The following is a 17598-nucleotide window of genomic DNA, read 5'->3' on the forward strand; positions in this document are numbered from 1 at the left end:
AGAGGAGAGGAGAGGAGAGGAGAGGAGAGACGAGAGAGGAGTGAGAGACACAGGAGAGAGAGACAGCACACGCGTGACCTGGAGGTCTGGACAGCTAGGCGAGGACAGCTGATGACAGCGGGCCTGCTACCTCTCTCCCCCAACCACACAAGTGGTGGCCATCCCAGGACACTTACACGCTACTGTCTGTCATGGACATGGAGTCATCGGTCAGCGCATCACTGGAGAGCTCACTGTCATTGGCGCTGGTGGCCGGCGCAAAGACGTACCCGGAACCTACATGGTACGGATTAATGGGATCGTTCCTCTTGAAAGACCTACAGGAAAAGAACAAGAATAGTGTGGTCACTGAGCCTCACCAGAACCCCAGGTGACCCAGGTGACCCCAAGAAACTAGCTGTGTCAACCTGCAGCTGTCATCTGAGCAGGGACCCAAAAGTGGAGCCAGTGGAACTCACCTTACAGTGGATGGGGAAAGGGACAGCATTCCAGAGCCTCCCAGAAAGTTCTAAACACACATTTCACATCAGGGAACGAAGCTCACTCTGGAGGGGGGCTACTGTGTAGTGCTGTGAATATGGGGTGTAAGCCAGTGGAGAGGGTGTGTCTTTCCCCTCCCCTTCTCCAAGGCGGCACCACCAATGGCCTCCTGACCTCAGTGGGTCACCCCACCTCCACCCTCAATGACTCAGACTGCCTTCAAAGCTCAAAGCCACCCGTCTACCTGCAAAGGATCCAAGACCAGACATGACTCTGGAGAGCAGGCATGTCCCTGGGTGAATTCAATACAACAAGGAGATACAAGGAAGTAAGCCTAGGGCCCCAAGACCTGGGAAGCATCCACACTCCCAGTCCGGGGCCTGCGAGCAGGGCTCAGAGACCCACACTCACCCACAGCAGGGCACTTCAGCTCAGGGAGGGTAAGACAGGGCACCGAGTCTCAGGGTTCCCACACCATCCACCTGAGATGCTGGGCCTCCGTCCTGCCCACCCCGCTCTCCACCAGGAGCTTCCTTCCCCCAGAGGGGGTCACCGGTTATAGCCAGTGGGATTCAAGGGAGCAGCACAGCTGTTTCAAAGCAGCCCTGGGCCTCTCCTCTCAATGACTCCGACCTCTTTGTTTCAGGGACCTCTGACTCCCCACTTTTGCCCTCTTGATCTCCTCCCAGAACATCCAGTGTGTGCCTATCTCCTGCTGGGCTGCATTCTTCTCTGTCATCAGTTGAGGGACAGGGGTGAGGGGCCAGGGGCCAGTGTGTGTGCGGGGGGGACATGGGGGGGGGAGCTCGCTCAAGCCTGCAGTCACAGGAGGCTTTGTGTGGGAGAACCCTGGCGCACCCTCTTGAGCCCCCTGTGCCTACAAAATCCATTACAGAAAGGAAGCCCAGAAGAGAGTATGTACCCCAGGCTGCTGCAGGCAGGCCATAAAGATGGCCTGGGGGCTGGCAAATGAAAAGGGGCTCCCGAAAGATTGTCAGTGAATCATCTGCACGTGTTCACCAACTGCCTGCTGACCCAGAATGTGAGTGGCACTGTGCTGGACTCTGGCTGTACAGGTCCAGGCTCACGCCTCCTGGAACCCCTGGCTGTGACACTGGGTCACCACCGCGTGTATGTGCTTGAGAGGTCAGGAGGAAGGGATACACCCTGTACCAAGACATATGCTTACGGAGTCCTCTCACTTAATCCTCATCGTGTTCTATGAGGTTATCTCTGTGCCCCTTTCACAGATGAAGCCCTTAATGTCTGTCTTCAAGGTACAGCAGCCCATCCCAGACCACACAGCTGGAAGTGATGGGCATGGGACTGACTCACTGGCTATCACTAAATCTCTCCCTCTGCCTCCCAGTACAAAGGCCCAAAGGCCATCTGCAACATAGTTTGAAAGCTCTAGAAAGACAGGCTTTTTGGTTTTTTTTTTTATTATGAACCGTGGTATAGAGACTGTGAGTCACCTGAGAGACTCCAGAGGGTAAGGTGGATGCTTCTCATGAAGAGTGGTAGTGGAGGGCTTTCTGAGAGAGGTAGCCGCTATACCTTGCTCTGTGGAAAGGATGCCCAGGGCCGAGGAAGGCAAGGCAGTGAAGTCTTCCTCAGGATTAAGAAAGTGGGATGGGGGTGTCTAACCAGTGAGGTCAGAAGTCTGCCTTGAGTGCAGGGCCAAAGCAGAGTAGGCGGGAATTTCTCAGAAGCATGTATGATCCGGAAAGTGGCACCAGGTTAGAGCTCAAGCAGTGGTGGGGTGGGCAGAGAGGCCGCTGGGAAGGTGTTGCCACTGCTGGTGGGCAGTGAAGTTGAAGAAGAGAGCAGAACAGACTATCCTGGTCTTTTAACAACTTGCACTCCGGTTTGAGAGAACAAACTCCCCCCAGAGTCATAAAATTTCAGAGCCAGAATGAACCTAGGAATTATCTAAATCCAAGCCTCTTGGCTTAGAAATGTTAATTAAAAACCAAGAGCTGCCACTGGCTGTGTACTTCCTACATGCCTGGTGCATTCCTAAGTGGACACGTGCCATACGCATAGAGTCACCCCCAGGTGTGTGGGGCCTTTGTTACCTGCATGGCTGCAATCCCAGAACCAAGACCAGGGCTACACGTGGTAGCGCTCACAGGCTATCTACTGTCCAATCATCTCCTTTCAGCCTGACGACCAAGGCCCCACAAGGCCATGAGCCTTGCTGAGGGCCCATCCATTGGCTCCTGGCCAGAAAGTCCCCACATCTCAACTCCTAGAACAGCAGCTCTAAGCAAGGATCATGCTTCTCTACCACTGCACCAAGCTGGGCCTTGAGTGCAGAGTTGGATCTAGTCTATTAGGCAGACAGAGGATTGGCCAAAGATGCAAAACCAGAGCCTCTCACTTGAATTCAGGTGTATTAAACACCTTTGACCGAGCAGCCAGGCAGGAGCTGTCGCTTGGCCTCTATGACCCATTCTTGCATCTGTCCAGAGTCAGAAGACTCACCATCTCCCAGCATGCTGAGCAAATGAGAATGATAAAAAAAAAGAACCACTCGTGCTTTAGGACCCACTCCCCGGCCCTCCATCTGGGATTCCCTGTCACCAAGGACCGACACGAGTAACGGGAGCAAAGGGAAGTCTGCAGGGGCCATTCAGCACAACCTTCTCCTAGTGGACGTGGGGAACTTGGGAGGAGGAGAAGGAGGAGGGCCTCTGGCACCGTCATTAAAGGCACAACGGAGGAAACTGGTTTTAAGAGCCGGAAAACCTTCCACTTCCAAATGATTGGAGTGGACTTGTGAGGTGGAGGGGGCAGGTGACAGAATCACCGGAGTCTCTTTAAACAGCTCTAGTTCCCAGGTGTCTGGGGTACTATCTCAAAGCAAGACAAAGACAACCTTTTAGGGGTCCCTGCCCATCTCAGGGAACCCAGTGATAAGTTCTGTAGACTCTTGATAGGGACCAGAAACCAGCAGGATGACAGCTGGTACTGGTTTAGTTGATGGCCAGCTAGGTGACCACAGGCAAAAATCCCAGCCCGCTTGAATGCAGGGAAGTCCACCTGAAAACCCAGGAGTTCCAACATGACCACCCCCGTGAAGTTCTTCTATCCTCAAGGGTCCCCCCTGAAAGGGTACTGTCAATTTGAGAGGTCATTCCTATACTCTGAAAGGTCATCTACCAACAGAAACTGGGGGAGAGGGGTCCCCAGTCTCCCAGCTGCCCTCACAATGCCTTCAGCCACACTCATCATACCTCGTAACTGCATAGCACGTGTGTGCGTGTACTGAACGCCTGCCCCATCTGGCTAGACTGTAAGCCCCATGAGGGCAAGAGTGTGACCTATCTTGTCAGATGTCTCTTTAGCACGGGAAGCAGTCCGTGACGTGGGGCAGGGGCTCAACATTTTGTTGAACCTCCTTAAAAGACCCAGGCCGATCAGCTGGGTGGAGACCCAACAGCCAAAACTACATCCACCGCTGTCAAGTCACAGCAACTTACAGGACAGGACTGTCCCATCTATCTACTGATGAGTGGCTGCTGGGTTAAAACCGCTGACCTTCTGGGTAGCAGGTGAGTCATTATAAAAAAAAGCCACTTAACCACCGCACCACCAGAGGCCCAAGGGATGCCGTACAAGATCAGAAACATTAAACCAGCTTTCAACAGCATTCGAAGGCTCTCTCCACCTCTTCAGCACTGCTATCTTCGTCCTATTAATATGCCAACCATGTCCCAAAAGTGAGGCTTAAGCTTTAGCCTCGACAAGAAGAAAATGACTCAAAATCCCTTCCTCCTCGACTCAACCAAAGAGACACCTAACTCAAATTCCACAGGGTCCCAACCATCTCATGCGTGCCTTTTCACCCACAGACCCCCAAGTAATCTCTCTTCACTTTCAAACCACAGGGTCATTAAGAGTGGAACATGCTGTCCTCACTGCCACTCTTTGGCTTTTCCCCTACAGACGCGACAAGGTGAGGCGGGGAAAGGAGGCCAGGCTGTGTGAAAGAGACAGGAGCTCAATTTTCAAGAACCCAAGAGTTGCTTAAAATCACCAGCTAATTTTAAGAAAATAGGTTAGGGCTTGGTTTTTTGTGACTACTTACAAATTTAAAAAACAAAACAAAACAAAAAAAGCAGGCCAGAACTTGACCACACAGCAGTTAACTGTAGCCAGGTGCTTTGATGGGGCCTTCAGGACTGTTTGGCTCCCAAGGACAGCCGAGATTGCCAATTCCTGCAGTGACTGGGGCCCAGGGCAGGCTGCTGGGTTGGGTGATCATGGACAGGCCTGTTCCCAGCTTCCACATGCAGGGGTTTTACAGCTGTCTGGTACAAAGAGGCTCTGGGGAGCTGCCAGGAAGGGTCCATTCCTTTCCCTGACTATCCTTATCTCTTATCTTGATCAGATGCCATGGCCCTCTCTCCTCACATGACAGGGGGCACAGTGGCCAGACACAGACATGCAGTAGAGCTGGCCTTCTGGCCACTCTCCTGGGTCCCCCAACTCGAAACAATGCAACTTTTAAAAAGTATGGGCAGATCTCGGAGACACTGGGGGTTTGGTTCCGAGCACCACAATCAAAGCCATACAGCTATAAAATGAAGGGTGTCACTGGGTTTGGGTTTCTCTGGGCGTCCAGAGTTAAGTGTGCCCTTGCCTGCAGTCTATCCCGGGGTGACAGGGAGGGTATGAGAAAGTCCAAGACATGGAGAGCCACATGCTGTGGGACAAATGGCCCCGGAAGACGTGAGGGACCCAGAGTTGCCACAAACCTTTAATTTCTGAAAAAATGTAGGATCTGCGCAATAAATGGAGCTTCGCGTGTATTCACTTTTAATACAAAAAGTGCAGGGAGCACTTTTCAAGACAGCCTGTGCTGAGGCCCTCCCAAGGCCCTGCTCAGCCCTTCCACTCGGCCTTCTAAGCCGAGACCTGGCATCCAGTGAGGGGTGAGAGACCCAGGCCGTCAGATGGCAGGGCTCCCATCCGTACGTACAGTGTCACGTGTTTGAAAACTGAAGGCAAGCTTGATTCCAATGGTTTTGCCCCCAGACAGGCCTCATGAGTTGAGCTGTTGGAGGGCAAGGGGCCCTTGGAGCCAGCAGAGGGCCAGCTGCTAGGCCTGACTATTTTAAGCCAGGCCAGGGCAGAGGAGGGCCGCCCTGGGCAGGGTAGGGAAGCAAAGGTCCCGGAGCTCTGTGCCTCCCTAGTGCTGTCATCTCTTTCCCCAAATAAACCGGGGCTGGGCTCACCCCACAACCCCTCTGTGCACACGACACTCTGTGTGTGTTGGCTTCTGACATGTGCTTCTACCAACAGGTTGCCTCTGCTCGGGTTATTTATAGAGCCCATCAAACGCCCGGGCATGCTACTCACCCCAGCCACTCACCCCACAGTCCTTCCCTCTGAGGCTAATTCCTGCTCTTCCGTCCCAGCTATTTATATTAAACCTGACACCCAATCAGTCAGGACACAAACAAGTCATTAAACACACACACACACACACACACACACACACACACACACACACACACACCAAACGAGGCTCCTTTGAGGGCCCAAGGTAAACACAGCCCTGGCAGGCTGGCCCCTCCCCTGGGCACCCCGCTGCCAAGCCTGCTCTTTGGTAGCTTGATACAGACAGAGCATGGTAGGGCTTGTGCTGGGCCTGTTCCATTCATTTACCAACTCCATACACCCGTCCCATGTGCCAGGCACTTTACACTAGAGTGTGTGTGCGCGCGCATGTGAGGGCGGGGAGAGACCTGCAGCATGAGACAGGATTCCTGCACACCGTGATCTAGCACTGAATAGGATTTAAGCTTGGCAGGTACAGCAGGATGAGGCATGGAAAAGGAGGTTTACTCATACATCTTACAATGAAATATACAACTAAACCGCAAGAGCCACTCCTTGGTGGTGAGATCCCAATTCAGTTGCCCTTTTGACACATCCAATTATCATTAGGAAGTCTACTAATTATGACCCTTTACGTCTGTGTGAAGCGTTTCCATGTACGAAGGGCTCTCCTGTTTACTCTTTTTTTCTTAATGATAATCCCATAATAGCGAGAGGGGATAGTGTCAACCCATTATACAGATGGACACAGCAAGTTTAGAAAGGTTTCAATTCAACTCAGGCAGTAAGTAGTACATAACATGGGTCCTTAACCCTTGAATCCAAGAGCATTTTCAATACAATGTATATACGCTCCAATATCTGTATAGACAAATCAATACACACTGTACATTAAAATGAAATAGGTAAATATTTTCTTCTTTGATGATATTCCAACTTAAAACATATGGACTTTATGCAGTCCTGGGAAATACCTTCATTTCAAGTCAACAATGGTTGGTAAAAATAAAAATTCCAATATAGAAACTTTAAGAAATCAATGAAAAGCTGTGCATTGTGGACCAAGGATGCCCAAAGATGACAACCAAGCATTCCAAGAATAGTATCTAACAAACTTAATGCTGGCCCACCAATATGAGATACAGTGGTCAACAATTTTAAGCAAAGATGAGACTGTAAGGAGGCTGGGCAACTTGATGCATGAATACAGAACAACCAGAATAGGGGGAAAGGGAATACTCATGCCTTGTGAGGAATGTAACCAGTTACTGCAGTCCATATAGAAATCAATGAATAGGAGCCTTTAAAATGCTGTCAATCTTCACTGAAAACACAATGAAATACTATTTAGAAGGAAAAAATGAATCCTGGTACCGCCTGTCCCAGCTGAGACCTCTGGAAGGGGGAGGGTCCCCCACAAGAGTGGTCACTGCAGGTCTTGGCTCTTCCTACTAAGAGCCCTTTCTAAGGTCATCCAAAACCACACATTGTGCTATTTAAGAGGTAGTGCTCTGGGTCCGGACAGTGGGGACAAAAGTCCTACTGTCAGAAGGGCCCCAGGGAAGCAGTTCTACCACAAGCCCTAAGTACGCTCTGTCTCCCTTGAAGGAGGCAAGAAGGCCAGCAGAGGTCACCCAAATGTTCACTCCACAAAGTGGACTTACGGGCTGGCAGGTGTCAGCTGACTGCCCAGCCCCAAAGGCCTTGCCTCCTAAGCGGAGGCCTGGCATCCTCCTTCTTCCAAAACAATCTGGGAGCTTAAATTTTAGATTTAACCTTAAAGATGTGCTGAAATCAACTTCCTCATGTGATCCTTGCAAAACTCCACCCTTTGGGCCAGCTTGGTTCCCAGGGCTGTAAGAGTGCCCCCTGGTGGCTGGAGAACAAGTCCTTTCCAGTAGCACCTCCTGACCTTCTAGGTTCAGACTGACCAACCAATCACCTGCAGCAAGACCCTGGAGGCCATTCCAGAGGAATCCCGGGTCCCCAGCACTTGGAGGAGTGCAGGCTGGGTTGCTGGATAAACCATTCAGACATCCAACAAGCACACCCCACCACTTGTGCAGAATCCAAGCCACAGCCTACAACTAAGACTCTCATTCTCTTTTTGGAAATTTAGGACAGGGGTGGGAGGGTTTGGAAAACATCAGGAGGCCTGAAGTTGCTTCCAAAGGTCAAGAATCTTAAGACTTGGCCATTCTATAAGACTGCTTGGTCTTTGAAGTCTCAGAAGGAGAAAGCACAACAGAGCTTCAGTTGTTTCTGGCCAAGATCTCCTCTCCACCGGTGCTCACTGACCAAAGAATGAGCCGAAGTCTGACCGCCAGTCCACTCGAGTCTTAAACCAAGTGTCCTTCATTCTTGCTGGGTAAATTCTAAAGTTCCACAAAGGGGACCAACCACCAGGGCACTTGTTCAGCCAATTGCTGTCTGGCTCTTAACATCAAAGTTCAAAAGATCCCACTTACCCCTACATTCAATGGGCACACACGTCCCGTCCTGTGGCTCCACCACAGCCCAGCTGCCTTCCTGGCCACGTTAATCCCATTCTCTACTGATGAGTGGTGTCATGGCCCCCTTCTCTCAAACTGAGGCTTAGTGGAGCTGGTGACTCAGAGGCATCAAAAGCTGCTGTCCTCTCTGGTTCTCTCAATCCCTTCTAAGACTCCAGCCCAGGATAATAAGGAACCCACATTAATGAACACTGCTTGCTACTGTTTGAAGTTTGCACTGGAAGTCAGCAGGTATTTAGCTGTGTGGGCTTCACTCCCCCCCCCTTTAAAGAACCAAAAACAAGATCAAAGGCTTCAAGGTCAGCGGTCCTAACTCTCAAGAGGCCTTCATCAGCCTCAGCAGAACATCCACCCAACTATCCATCCATCTATCCATCCATTCATCCATCCACCCACCCACCCACTCACCCAGCCTAGTTTAACTCAAAACATCTGCCAAGTCCCCAGCCGCCTCCAACATGCCCCGCCCCCAAACCCCTCCCCCTCACTTCGGCCACAGTCTTACCTGTACGCATTTTCCACTGCCTCCGTTGACCTCACGCTCGCGGTGGCCCGCAGAGTTTTACTGGACAAGCCAACCACAGTGGGCGAGAGTTTGCATTTGAAGTCAGCACAAGTCCACTCCTCCTCTTCATTCAGGGTGGGGAGATAGCCACAGACCACCTTCAGGCTCCCCAGGCCCCCGCTGCTCATGTACGCTGGGTTCTCGCCCCCGCTCCTCACGTATTCGAGGTATATGTCAGAAGTCAAAAACATCTGATAGGCATTCTCCTCCATCACCGCCTGGATCTCGGTTTGCGCCTGGTCGAACATGACCGAGTCGATCTGTTGCTTCTTGATGCCATCACGGATGTAGGTCTTGGTGGCAGGTTTCAGCTGCTTGGACACGATGCTGTTGTTCTCGATGTACCTTTTGTAGATCGCTTTGGCTACTCGTAAAGTTTTGGTATCCTTCAGGTTCATCTGCCTGAAGCCATTGCAGGCAAACCAGAAGTCTAAGGTATCCACACATCTCTCTCTCTCCAGGAAAGTCCGGAAGAGATAAGCTCCATCTTGATCGCCCAACAAAGAGTGCAAAGACTTGGTCCATCGGGTCAGAGGAGAATCAGGGGACGCCCGTCCCTCGGGCTCTCCCAGTCCATCCTCATTCCGCCGAGCACTGGAGGACACAGGCATGGGTTTGGTGACCTGGCCCTTGCCCAGGCCAGCCTGGCACGGTGGGGTCTCTCCTTCTTCCCCGGGCACCGGGGGCCTCGGGGCATCCTCTCGGAAGCTGCTGCTGGGGTCCGGGAGGCGAGGCACCAACACAGCGCTACTCATGGCCGGCAAGTTCTGACTGAGTTTGGGGCTTTATTTCTCCCCCCTTCCAGTTCCTCTCAGCAATCAGCGTGGTCTCTTTTTCTCCCTCTTAAGTCAGCAGGGGCTCCTCTGAGCCTCCTCTCTGGAAAGAAAAGGAAGGGGGGGAGGTAGGAAGAGAGAAAAGGGTATTGATCTAATCAAAACCAGATCTACCCAACATCAAAGCAAGAAAGTAAACAGGCTTTTCAACTCCTCAAATTCAAATCAAGCAACCCAGCTATCTTCGAGGTGCGCATCTAAAGTATCAGATGCTGCTTTTTCAAAGGCGAAACCTGAGCTCCCAGTACTTTTGGGGGGGAGGAGGGGACCAGTGGAGAAGGGTAGGAAGAGAAGATGAGGGATCTGAGCAGGGAAGAGAAAACCTTCCCAAAACCCCACTTGGCCAATGCATTCCACGACACTGGGGCTGCACCTCCCCACTCCCTGCCCCTCCCCGATAACATTAACTGCAAAGACTCATTCTGAGGCAAGGGGCTGGGTACAGGTGAAACCAATTTCGGGAAATTTCCCAGCTTCGGCTCTCGGCACAGATAACTCAAGCTCCAAACGTGCCCTTCCTCGGCATCTGGTTCCCATTCCCCCATCCACCCCCTTCCCTGTCTCCCCCCTTCCACTCCTTAAAAATTCCGAGGATCCGCGCCCGAAAGCAGCCCTCCCTGCACGGAGAGAAATCCGTTCCCGGATGCCCATCCAGCGGGCAAATTACCCACTGCACCACAGATCTTGCGGGCAAACGCCCCCACCGCCCCCCAATCCATCAAGAGAACGCGACCCCATTGCACCCTAGACCCACAACACCCCGCAGATTCAACAGGCAAATGCCTCTCACTTCACCCTAGACCCAGCACTAAAGCCCCCACCTCACCCCAGACCTGGCGCAAACGCACGCCACCCCTGGTCCGGCAGGCAAATGCTCCTTACTCACCCCAAATCCACCAGGCAAACGCCCCTTATCCTAACCCTGATGTAAACGACCACTGCGGTCCCCCACCCCCGATGGCCAAGAAATCTGGCTCCATCCCCATCTCGGTTTCCCCAGCTCCCCTCTAACCAGAACCCAACTCACTCTGCAAAGCCTTTGATCTTCAAACTTTGAGCGAGAACAGAGAAGCCGGGACCCGCCGCCCTCGCTCCCCCAACCCCAGCCCACCTCCCGGAGCGAACCTACAAAACCGGATCAGAAGCCCCTACTCGACCTCTGTTTGTGCCAAGAACCGAATCCCAAACTACTGATCTCAAAGCCTGTCTTTTTAAAAAAACCCAAAACGACTTAGCTAACCAATAAACAAGCAGCATTCTCCAGCAAAGGCAAGATCAAACTAAGCAGCGCAGGGCCAGGGATGGGGGGCACAACCCCGGGGAGGTGAACGCACGGCCCCCACCCCGGTCTCGGTGGTCCTCCAGGCACTCCAAAGGGCGAAGTGAAGGGGCCACCGGCTGCTGCCCTCGCTACCCCGGCCCAGAGGAGGTGGGGTGGTCCCGTTACCTGGCGGGAGAAGGCGACCCGAGGCCCAGCTCTCATCTCTGCCAAGACCCTCCGCACCAACCCCTCAGCTCAAAGCAAACCAAACATGTCCAAAGCTCCATCAAAGGAGCCATCGAGAGCAGGGCCGGAGCCCCCCGGAGGTGGACGAACGAGCAGCGCCCGGAGCTGGTCGGTCAGCGCTTCGGTTCCGCCACTCGGCCACTCGCAGACGCGCCCGCAGAAAAAAGGCACAGAAAGCAACCGCCAAGTCAGAAATGGCGACGCGCGGAGTCTCTGCCTCTCCGCACAGGGGACGAGAAGGGCCGGGGGCGCGCGGCCCGGGCGGGGAGGAGGGACGCGGGCGCCCAGCTCGGGCCGGTCCTGCGCGGAGACTGAGCCGCGGCCGGCTCACCGGGCCCCTAAGTGCGGGGAGGGGAGAGGGAGGCGGGAGGGAGGTGAGCTGGGTGGGAGAGAGGGCCGGGGGAGGGCGCGCAGCGGAGGGTGGGGAGCCACCACCCTTTCATCCCACCTTCCAAAAGCACTCCCGCGCACACTCACACTCCGACTCCCGTCCAGAACTGCGACAGCTCCCGGCGGGGGGGGGGGGGGGGCCTCTCCGCCCCCACCGTCACTTGGCCAAGTCTCCTGGCCAGAACCACCCCTTCCACCACCAACCACCCCCGCCAGCAATGGGGAGGGGGCTCCAGCCAGGCTGGGCCCCCAGAGCACTGGGCGCCAGACCCCTGTTCCCTCGCACACCCGCGCAGCGCGCGCCCCGAAATAGCCAGCCAGAACTTCAAAGGGCTGCCCCGCACATCAAAGCCCGCGGGCCGCCCCGCCGACTCTGCCTGGCACTCACCATGGATCGGCGCGCGCGCTCCGCGGCGAGACCTTGCTGGCGCCCTGGGCAGGGCCCCGGCCCCCGGCTCGGCTCGAGGTGGCAACCCCGGGCCCCCCCGGGCCGGCCCCAGCGGCGGGGAGCATGGGGGGGGGGGGGCGGTGGAACAACAAGCTCGAGATTAAAGCACAATCCGCCGGCGAGGAGGGTCGCCCAGTGGTGCGGTGCGTCCCGCTGCCCCTTATATGCTAAAGGCCCGCCCGGGCCTCCGCCCCCGCCGCCCCGCTGCGGCCGCCCCCGGCCCCACAGCCCCCGCCCCGCCGGCTTTCAACACAGGTCCTGTTTCCAGCAGTCACTCCGCGCACCAAATGTCCTCCGGGCGCTTCCAACAAAAACTGCGCTGTGGATTTAACTGTGCACTTCAAAGGCGCGAGCCGAGCGCACGGTCCTGAAAGGGAGGTACGCGCCCGCCGCGCGCCCCGCCGCCCCTACGGCGCCCCTGGCGCCCCTCCTCCGGGCCACCCTACCCTCAGTCCCCTCTCTGGCACATCCTCGACCCCACAGGACCCCAGCCTCCCCCCAAGACCGCGATCAAACCCCCGCACGACCTCGCCCCCTGGCCCAAAAGGTCTTTCTCAAGTAGCTCTTCCGAGCCAGCACCTCCACCCCACCTTTCTGGCCTGGCCTTTCTGCGGGAGTGACAGCTAGCTTGAGCGCCGGACTGCCCCGAAATCTGTGAATATTAGGGGATATTTTTATTTCCAGGCGTTCAGGTTGTTACTGAGTTGCCAGGACCTTATCAAAGCGCAGCCGGCTCCAGCCGACTCCCCCGGGCCGGGCTTCGGGAGCCAGTGATCCCGCCGCGCCAATCACAGCCGCGCTCGGCCGGCCCGCGCCGCTCGCCTTAAAGGGCCAGCGCCCCGCGCCGGGCCCGCCCCTGCCACACGCCCGGCTCTGGCGTTAACCCTTCCCCAGCCTCCCCGACCCCCGCCGGCCCCCTGGGCCCCCACCGCAGCGGCGTTAGCTGCCCGAGTTTCTGATTTCATCTTCTAACTTCTCCGGTCGCTTTACTCTCGCCTCCGCCCCCCCTGCTTTCCTTCGCCCGCCTTAGCTCTGGAATGCAACAGTTTATTGTAGCGTTCTGGTCGTCGCCAGAACTGCAAGCAAGCAGATTCTTTCCCCCACCTCCCCGACCCCCTCCCTATCATCAAACACTTCTCTACCTCCTATCAGTTCATTGGAAAATTTGGGCTTCAAAAGCGATTTCTAGATCTCAGATCGACTAACCAAGTGTCATAGAGCATTTACAGGCCCGGGCGCGCAGGCGTGTGCGCGCCTGTGAGCGCGCGATCTGAGTTTGGACCAATAACTGGGCTAAGGTGCATTGGGTGGGTGTGTAAAGATCAGGGTGTGCGCCTGCCAGCACGAGCCCAACTGCTGGAGGCGCTCCCTGACACCTCGTTAGGAACCATTTCTCAGCTCCCTGAAGATTTCATTCCAAATCCCACTGTTGCCCAGACCCCTGGGTTCCTTCCTGCGCGCGCGCGCGCGCATTCCACCACCTCTGTGGCAACTGCACACCATGAAGTCTCTTCGAAGCGTCCTCCATCCTCCCTCAGGTTACATAGTAGAGAGATAAGGGCTGTCATTTGTCCCTTAGACACGCGGGTTTGATGTCTTGAATGCACCTCATCCTACTGCTATCTTTTCATTCCCCCTGACCTACCTCTAATAATGTTTATGGGACACAACCTTCTCTTCCCCTTTGCAACACTAAGGAAATGTGCCACAAAATTCAGAACATTGTTTCTTTATTATTAATCTATTGCTACAGAATGATCCCTCATGTGACAATGACCTAATAGTTCACTTTTCTTCCTCTTAAAAGTAAACACACATAAACCAAAGCCAACCAAGACCTGCCAGGCAGACCCTCAGCCTTACCAAAAGCTAGGCATGGATTTGACTCTCTACTCTATCGACTCTTCATTGACTTTTTTCCGTAATTCAGTGTCTGGCAACGACCTAAACCACACCAAACTGTTGCTATACAGTCAATTCCAACCCTTAGCATGCCATGTGTGGCAGGTATTTCATGCATCATGTGGTGTTTTGTGTATTATGGGTTGCTTTGCTCACAGAAAAGTCAATGGTTCAAATCCACCAACTGTTGTAAGTGGGGGGGAGAGAAGATGGGCACCTTCGTCCTATAAAGACTTACTGCCTGAGGAACCCAATAGAGGGTTGCTATGAGTCCGATGGCAATGAGGGTAATATTTATAAAAATGAGTCAGCACTGATGGGTGGATTTGAACTTCTAACCTTTCTGTTAACAGCCAATCAAGTTCTGACAAGCCATTTTAAAAATAGAAGTGCCTTTGATCTCTCCTTAGGAAATCCTCCCTCCAGCTATTTAGGTTTCCATAGGAAGAGGCAAGGACTATATATCACCCATGGTATTCCGGAAAAGAGCAAACCTCAAGGACACCATTCCACACCCTCAGTCTACAATGGATGGGGCAAGGAACTACAGAATCCTCCAGCCTGGACTCCCTCTCTATGTCCACAACTGTCCCTTTAGGCAACACCTCTCTAGGTGCCAGGCATAAGGCCAGCAGTCCAGGCTATGAAAGACAGGCACCTCAGGGCAAACCAGGAAGGCCGGAGGAGGAGTATGGCCAGAGCATGAGTCATTTGTGGGCCAACTGTTGGCTATGAGGAAGCAGGAAGCTGGTGTGTCTCAGGTTGGCTCCATCTCCCAGCCCGCCTTCTGGGATCCTGGAGGGTGAGTGCTCATGTCCCCTGGCCTGTGGGCTGGGTGTGTGAGTCTGGGCACACCCACCCCTGTTCCAGGACAGTGGAGAGCAAAGCATAGAACCTGTGATTCCTGGGAGCCTTTAGGCCACAGAGGGTGTTATTATAGGAACAAAAGTATAGACAGAAGGAAGTGGGATGAATTGCCATAGAAACTTCTAAAGTACATTATACACACCCCTGCCCCACATGGTGTGTGTATGTGTGCGTGTATGGAGAAAAACCAAGCCATCCAAATCAAACTAAACAGTATTCCACCAAAAAAAAAAAAAAAAAGGGGGTATTCAAAACAGGAATTGGAAACTTGGGCTTCATGGGTGGCTTTCCTCCCCTCCCAGCTGTCCCCACTGACCCTTCATAGACCCCCACCCAGTCACCATCAAAGGACCAGCTTTTACCCTAGGTCACCCCCTTCAGTGCCCTCATCCCACAGGGCTGAGGGAACAGCAAGGAAGGGCAGGAAATCAGCTTCCCTGTGGATTTTCTCAGGGAGAGCCCCTCCTCCTCCTTTCAGAACAGGTGCTGGGGGTACCTCGGGCCAATGCCTGCCCTCCCATCTGGCCCATGCTCACCTATCCTCATTTCATAGCTGGGGTGCATTTTCTATCTTTCAGGGGACTGGACACAGTGCTGAGAAGCCAGCTGCCCTCCTGAGCCTTTGGCATCTTTAACTACTTGTTGATAATATTTCTAGAGGAAGATCTAAAGTCTTGTGCGTGCCCACAGCCCCTTCCTCAAGATAGCACCCTTTTCCATGTCCCCTTTCTCCTAGGCAGCCGCACTGTCACGTGACTTCTTGTAATCCCGCACGGTTGCTTGGAAACTGGAAAGCAGGGTGATGGGTTTCCGCACATGCTCACTGCCCATCCCCTTTTTTAAGACCAACCTTGCCAAGAATAAACCCGCCACACTGCCTAAGTGCAGCCAAGTTTAATAAAGGGTGAGGGGACAATCCTCTTCTGGAATTATATTCTGGCTTGAAGTCCTAAAATCCCAGAAAATCAGGATGTGAGGCTCCCTGAGAGGCCTCTGGCCAGGTCACTGACCTTTATCAGCCTCACAAAAGGCACTCTGGAAGCAAAGTCCCATTGCGGGGGCCCCACAGGAGCTCAGACTCAGGACATGGTTCTCTACGGCTCAGAAAACGCCTTTCATTTCTTTGGAAAAGAGCCTCTTTAGACAATGTAGCTTTGTTTAGAGAGGAAGGTGGAGAGGGACGTAGGTAACCTTTCCTAAGACTGTTACCTGACTGCCCAGTGTCGCCATTTGGTCACCTCTGGAGTGGAGAAGGCGCCCCTCAAAAGGCTGTGCTGAACTTGAGCTGGAAGGTGAAATACCCAGCACTGTGCTAAGGTAGGTGTTCAAAACACGGCGTGTTTCTGTGGAGCCATTCTGCCTCCTTGATAACCTGCTACCTGTTCTGGAGAAAAACCTGCCTGTCCTGAAGCAAAGACAAGGTCCAATCACGAGCCACAGTCCTGAGAGTAAGGACCTGGACCGTGACCAAGCAGATCCTAGAAGCTCACTGACAGTCCTCCAGAGACCAGCCGAGGCGTGGGCAAGAGACAGAACTGTGTCTTTCGAAGATTGCTCCACCCATCTTTGAAGAAATAGCAGAAATTTCTAACCCAGCCCAGACACACTGCCATGGAGTCAATTGTGACTCTTAGTTCTGCAGGACAGAGCAGAACTGCCCACACCTGGTTTCTGAAACCAGGTCCTTTACCAGAGGAAGGCTGCCTCCCTTTTCCACTTCAGAGAGGCCGTTGGGTTCCAAACACCAACTTTTCAGTTTGCATCCCAATGCTTAACGTAGCCGCCAGGGTTCCTTGTCCTAATCCCACCACTATTAGGCAACGTCTAGCCAACCCACAGTTGGCCAAGTCAGCCCCATAGTCAGCCTCATAGCAAATTCCAGGTGGAACGAAACCATGCCCGTCTGGTGCCATTCCCACTGTGCAGAAGCCCGTTGTTGCGGTCACTGGGCCAGTCCGTCTCATCAGGAGTCTTCCTCTCCTTTGCGGACCCTCTCCTTTTCCAAAGCACAGTGTCCCTTTCTAGCGACCAGTCCCACCTGGTCTTCACAATTGCTTGCCATGCATCTGAAAATTGGACAATGACTAAGGAAGAAGGAAGGATCAATGTCTCTGAGTTGTGTTGGGAAAGACTACTGAATACCCCATGGACTGCCGAGAGAACAAATAAATGTGCCCTGGGAAAAGTGGAAGCGGGGTGTTCCTTGCAGGCAAGGCTGGTGGAACTCTGTCACATACCTTGGGTATGTTGTAAAGAAAGGCTAGTGCTTGGAGAAGGATGCTGTGCTCGGGAAGGTGCAGGGTCAGCGTACGAGAGGAAGACCTTGAACAAGCTGGATCGACACGATGACCGTAAACAAAGCTCAGCTCTGTGGGCGACGGTGAGGATGGCACAGGACAGACAGGACAGGGCAAGGTTCAGAGCCATTGCGCATAGGGTTACTATGAGCCATAGTCAACTCGATGCCACATACAAACAACAAGTTCCTCTTGACAACAGGCTCAAAATATGTGAGACTAAGTCTCACCGCCTTTGCCTCTAAGGAGTGTGCTTCATCCAAGACCGATTTATTTGTTCTTTTAGCTGTCCATGGGATAGTCAATATTCTCTGCCAAGACCACAAATCAAAGACGTCAGTTGTTCAGTTTCCAATCAAAGTGTCTTTAAGATGCCATCTACTTGACACCATCATCTGAGGAGTTAGGAACATTTAAGCGAAGAGAGGAGATGGGTTTTCCCTCAGA

The 17598-nt window shown here is 53.6% G+C and overlaps 1 protein-coding gene across 1 annotated transcript in view; it reads right to left on the bottom strand.

The window, feature by feature from the left end:
- The window catches only part of AXIN2 (axin 2), a 29873-nt gene extending 20211 nt beyond the window's left edge, over positions 1-9662 (bottom strand). The window contains exons 1-2 of the mRNA XM_006886262.1: positions 8848-9662; positions 177-317 (exon numbers count right to left, since the gene is read on the bottom strand). Of these exons, the coding sequence (XP_006886324.1) occupies positions 177-317; positions 8848-9662 (956 nt within the window). The remainder of the gene's footprint in view (positions 1-176; positions 318-8847) is intronic.
- Positions 9663-17598: the final 7936 nt, after the last annotated feature.

Source organism: Elephantulus edwardii, unplaced genomic scaffold (genome assembly GCF_000299155.1).
Source record: "Elephantulus edwardii isolate Elephantulus edwardi_28Jun2011 unplaced genomic scaffold, EleEdw1.0 scaffold00048, whole genome shotgun sequence".
NCBI lineage: Eukaryota > Metazoa > Chordata > Mammalia > Macroscelidea > Macroscelididae > Elephantulus > Elephantulus edwardii.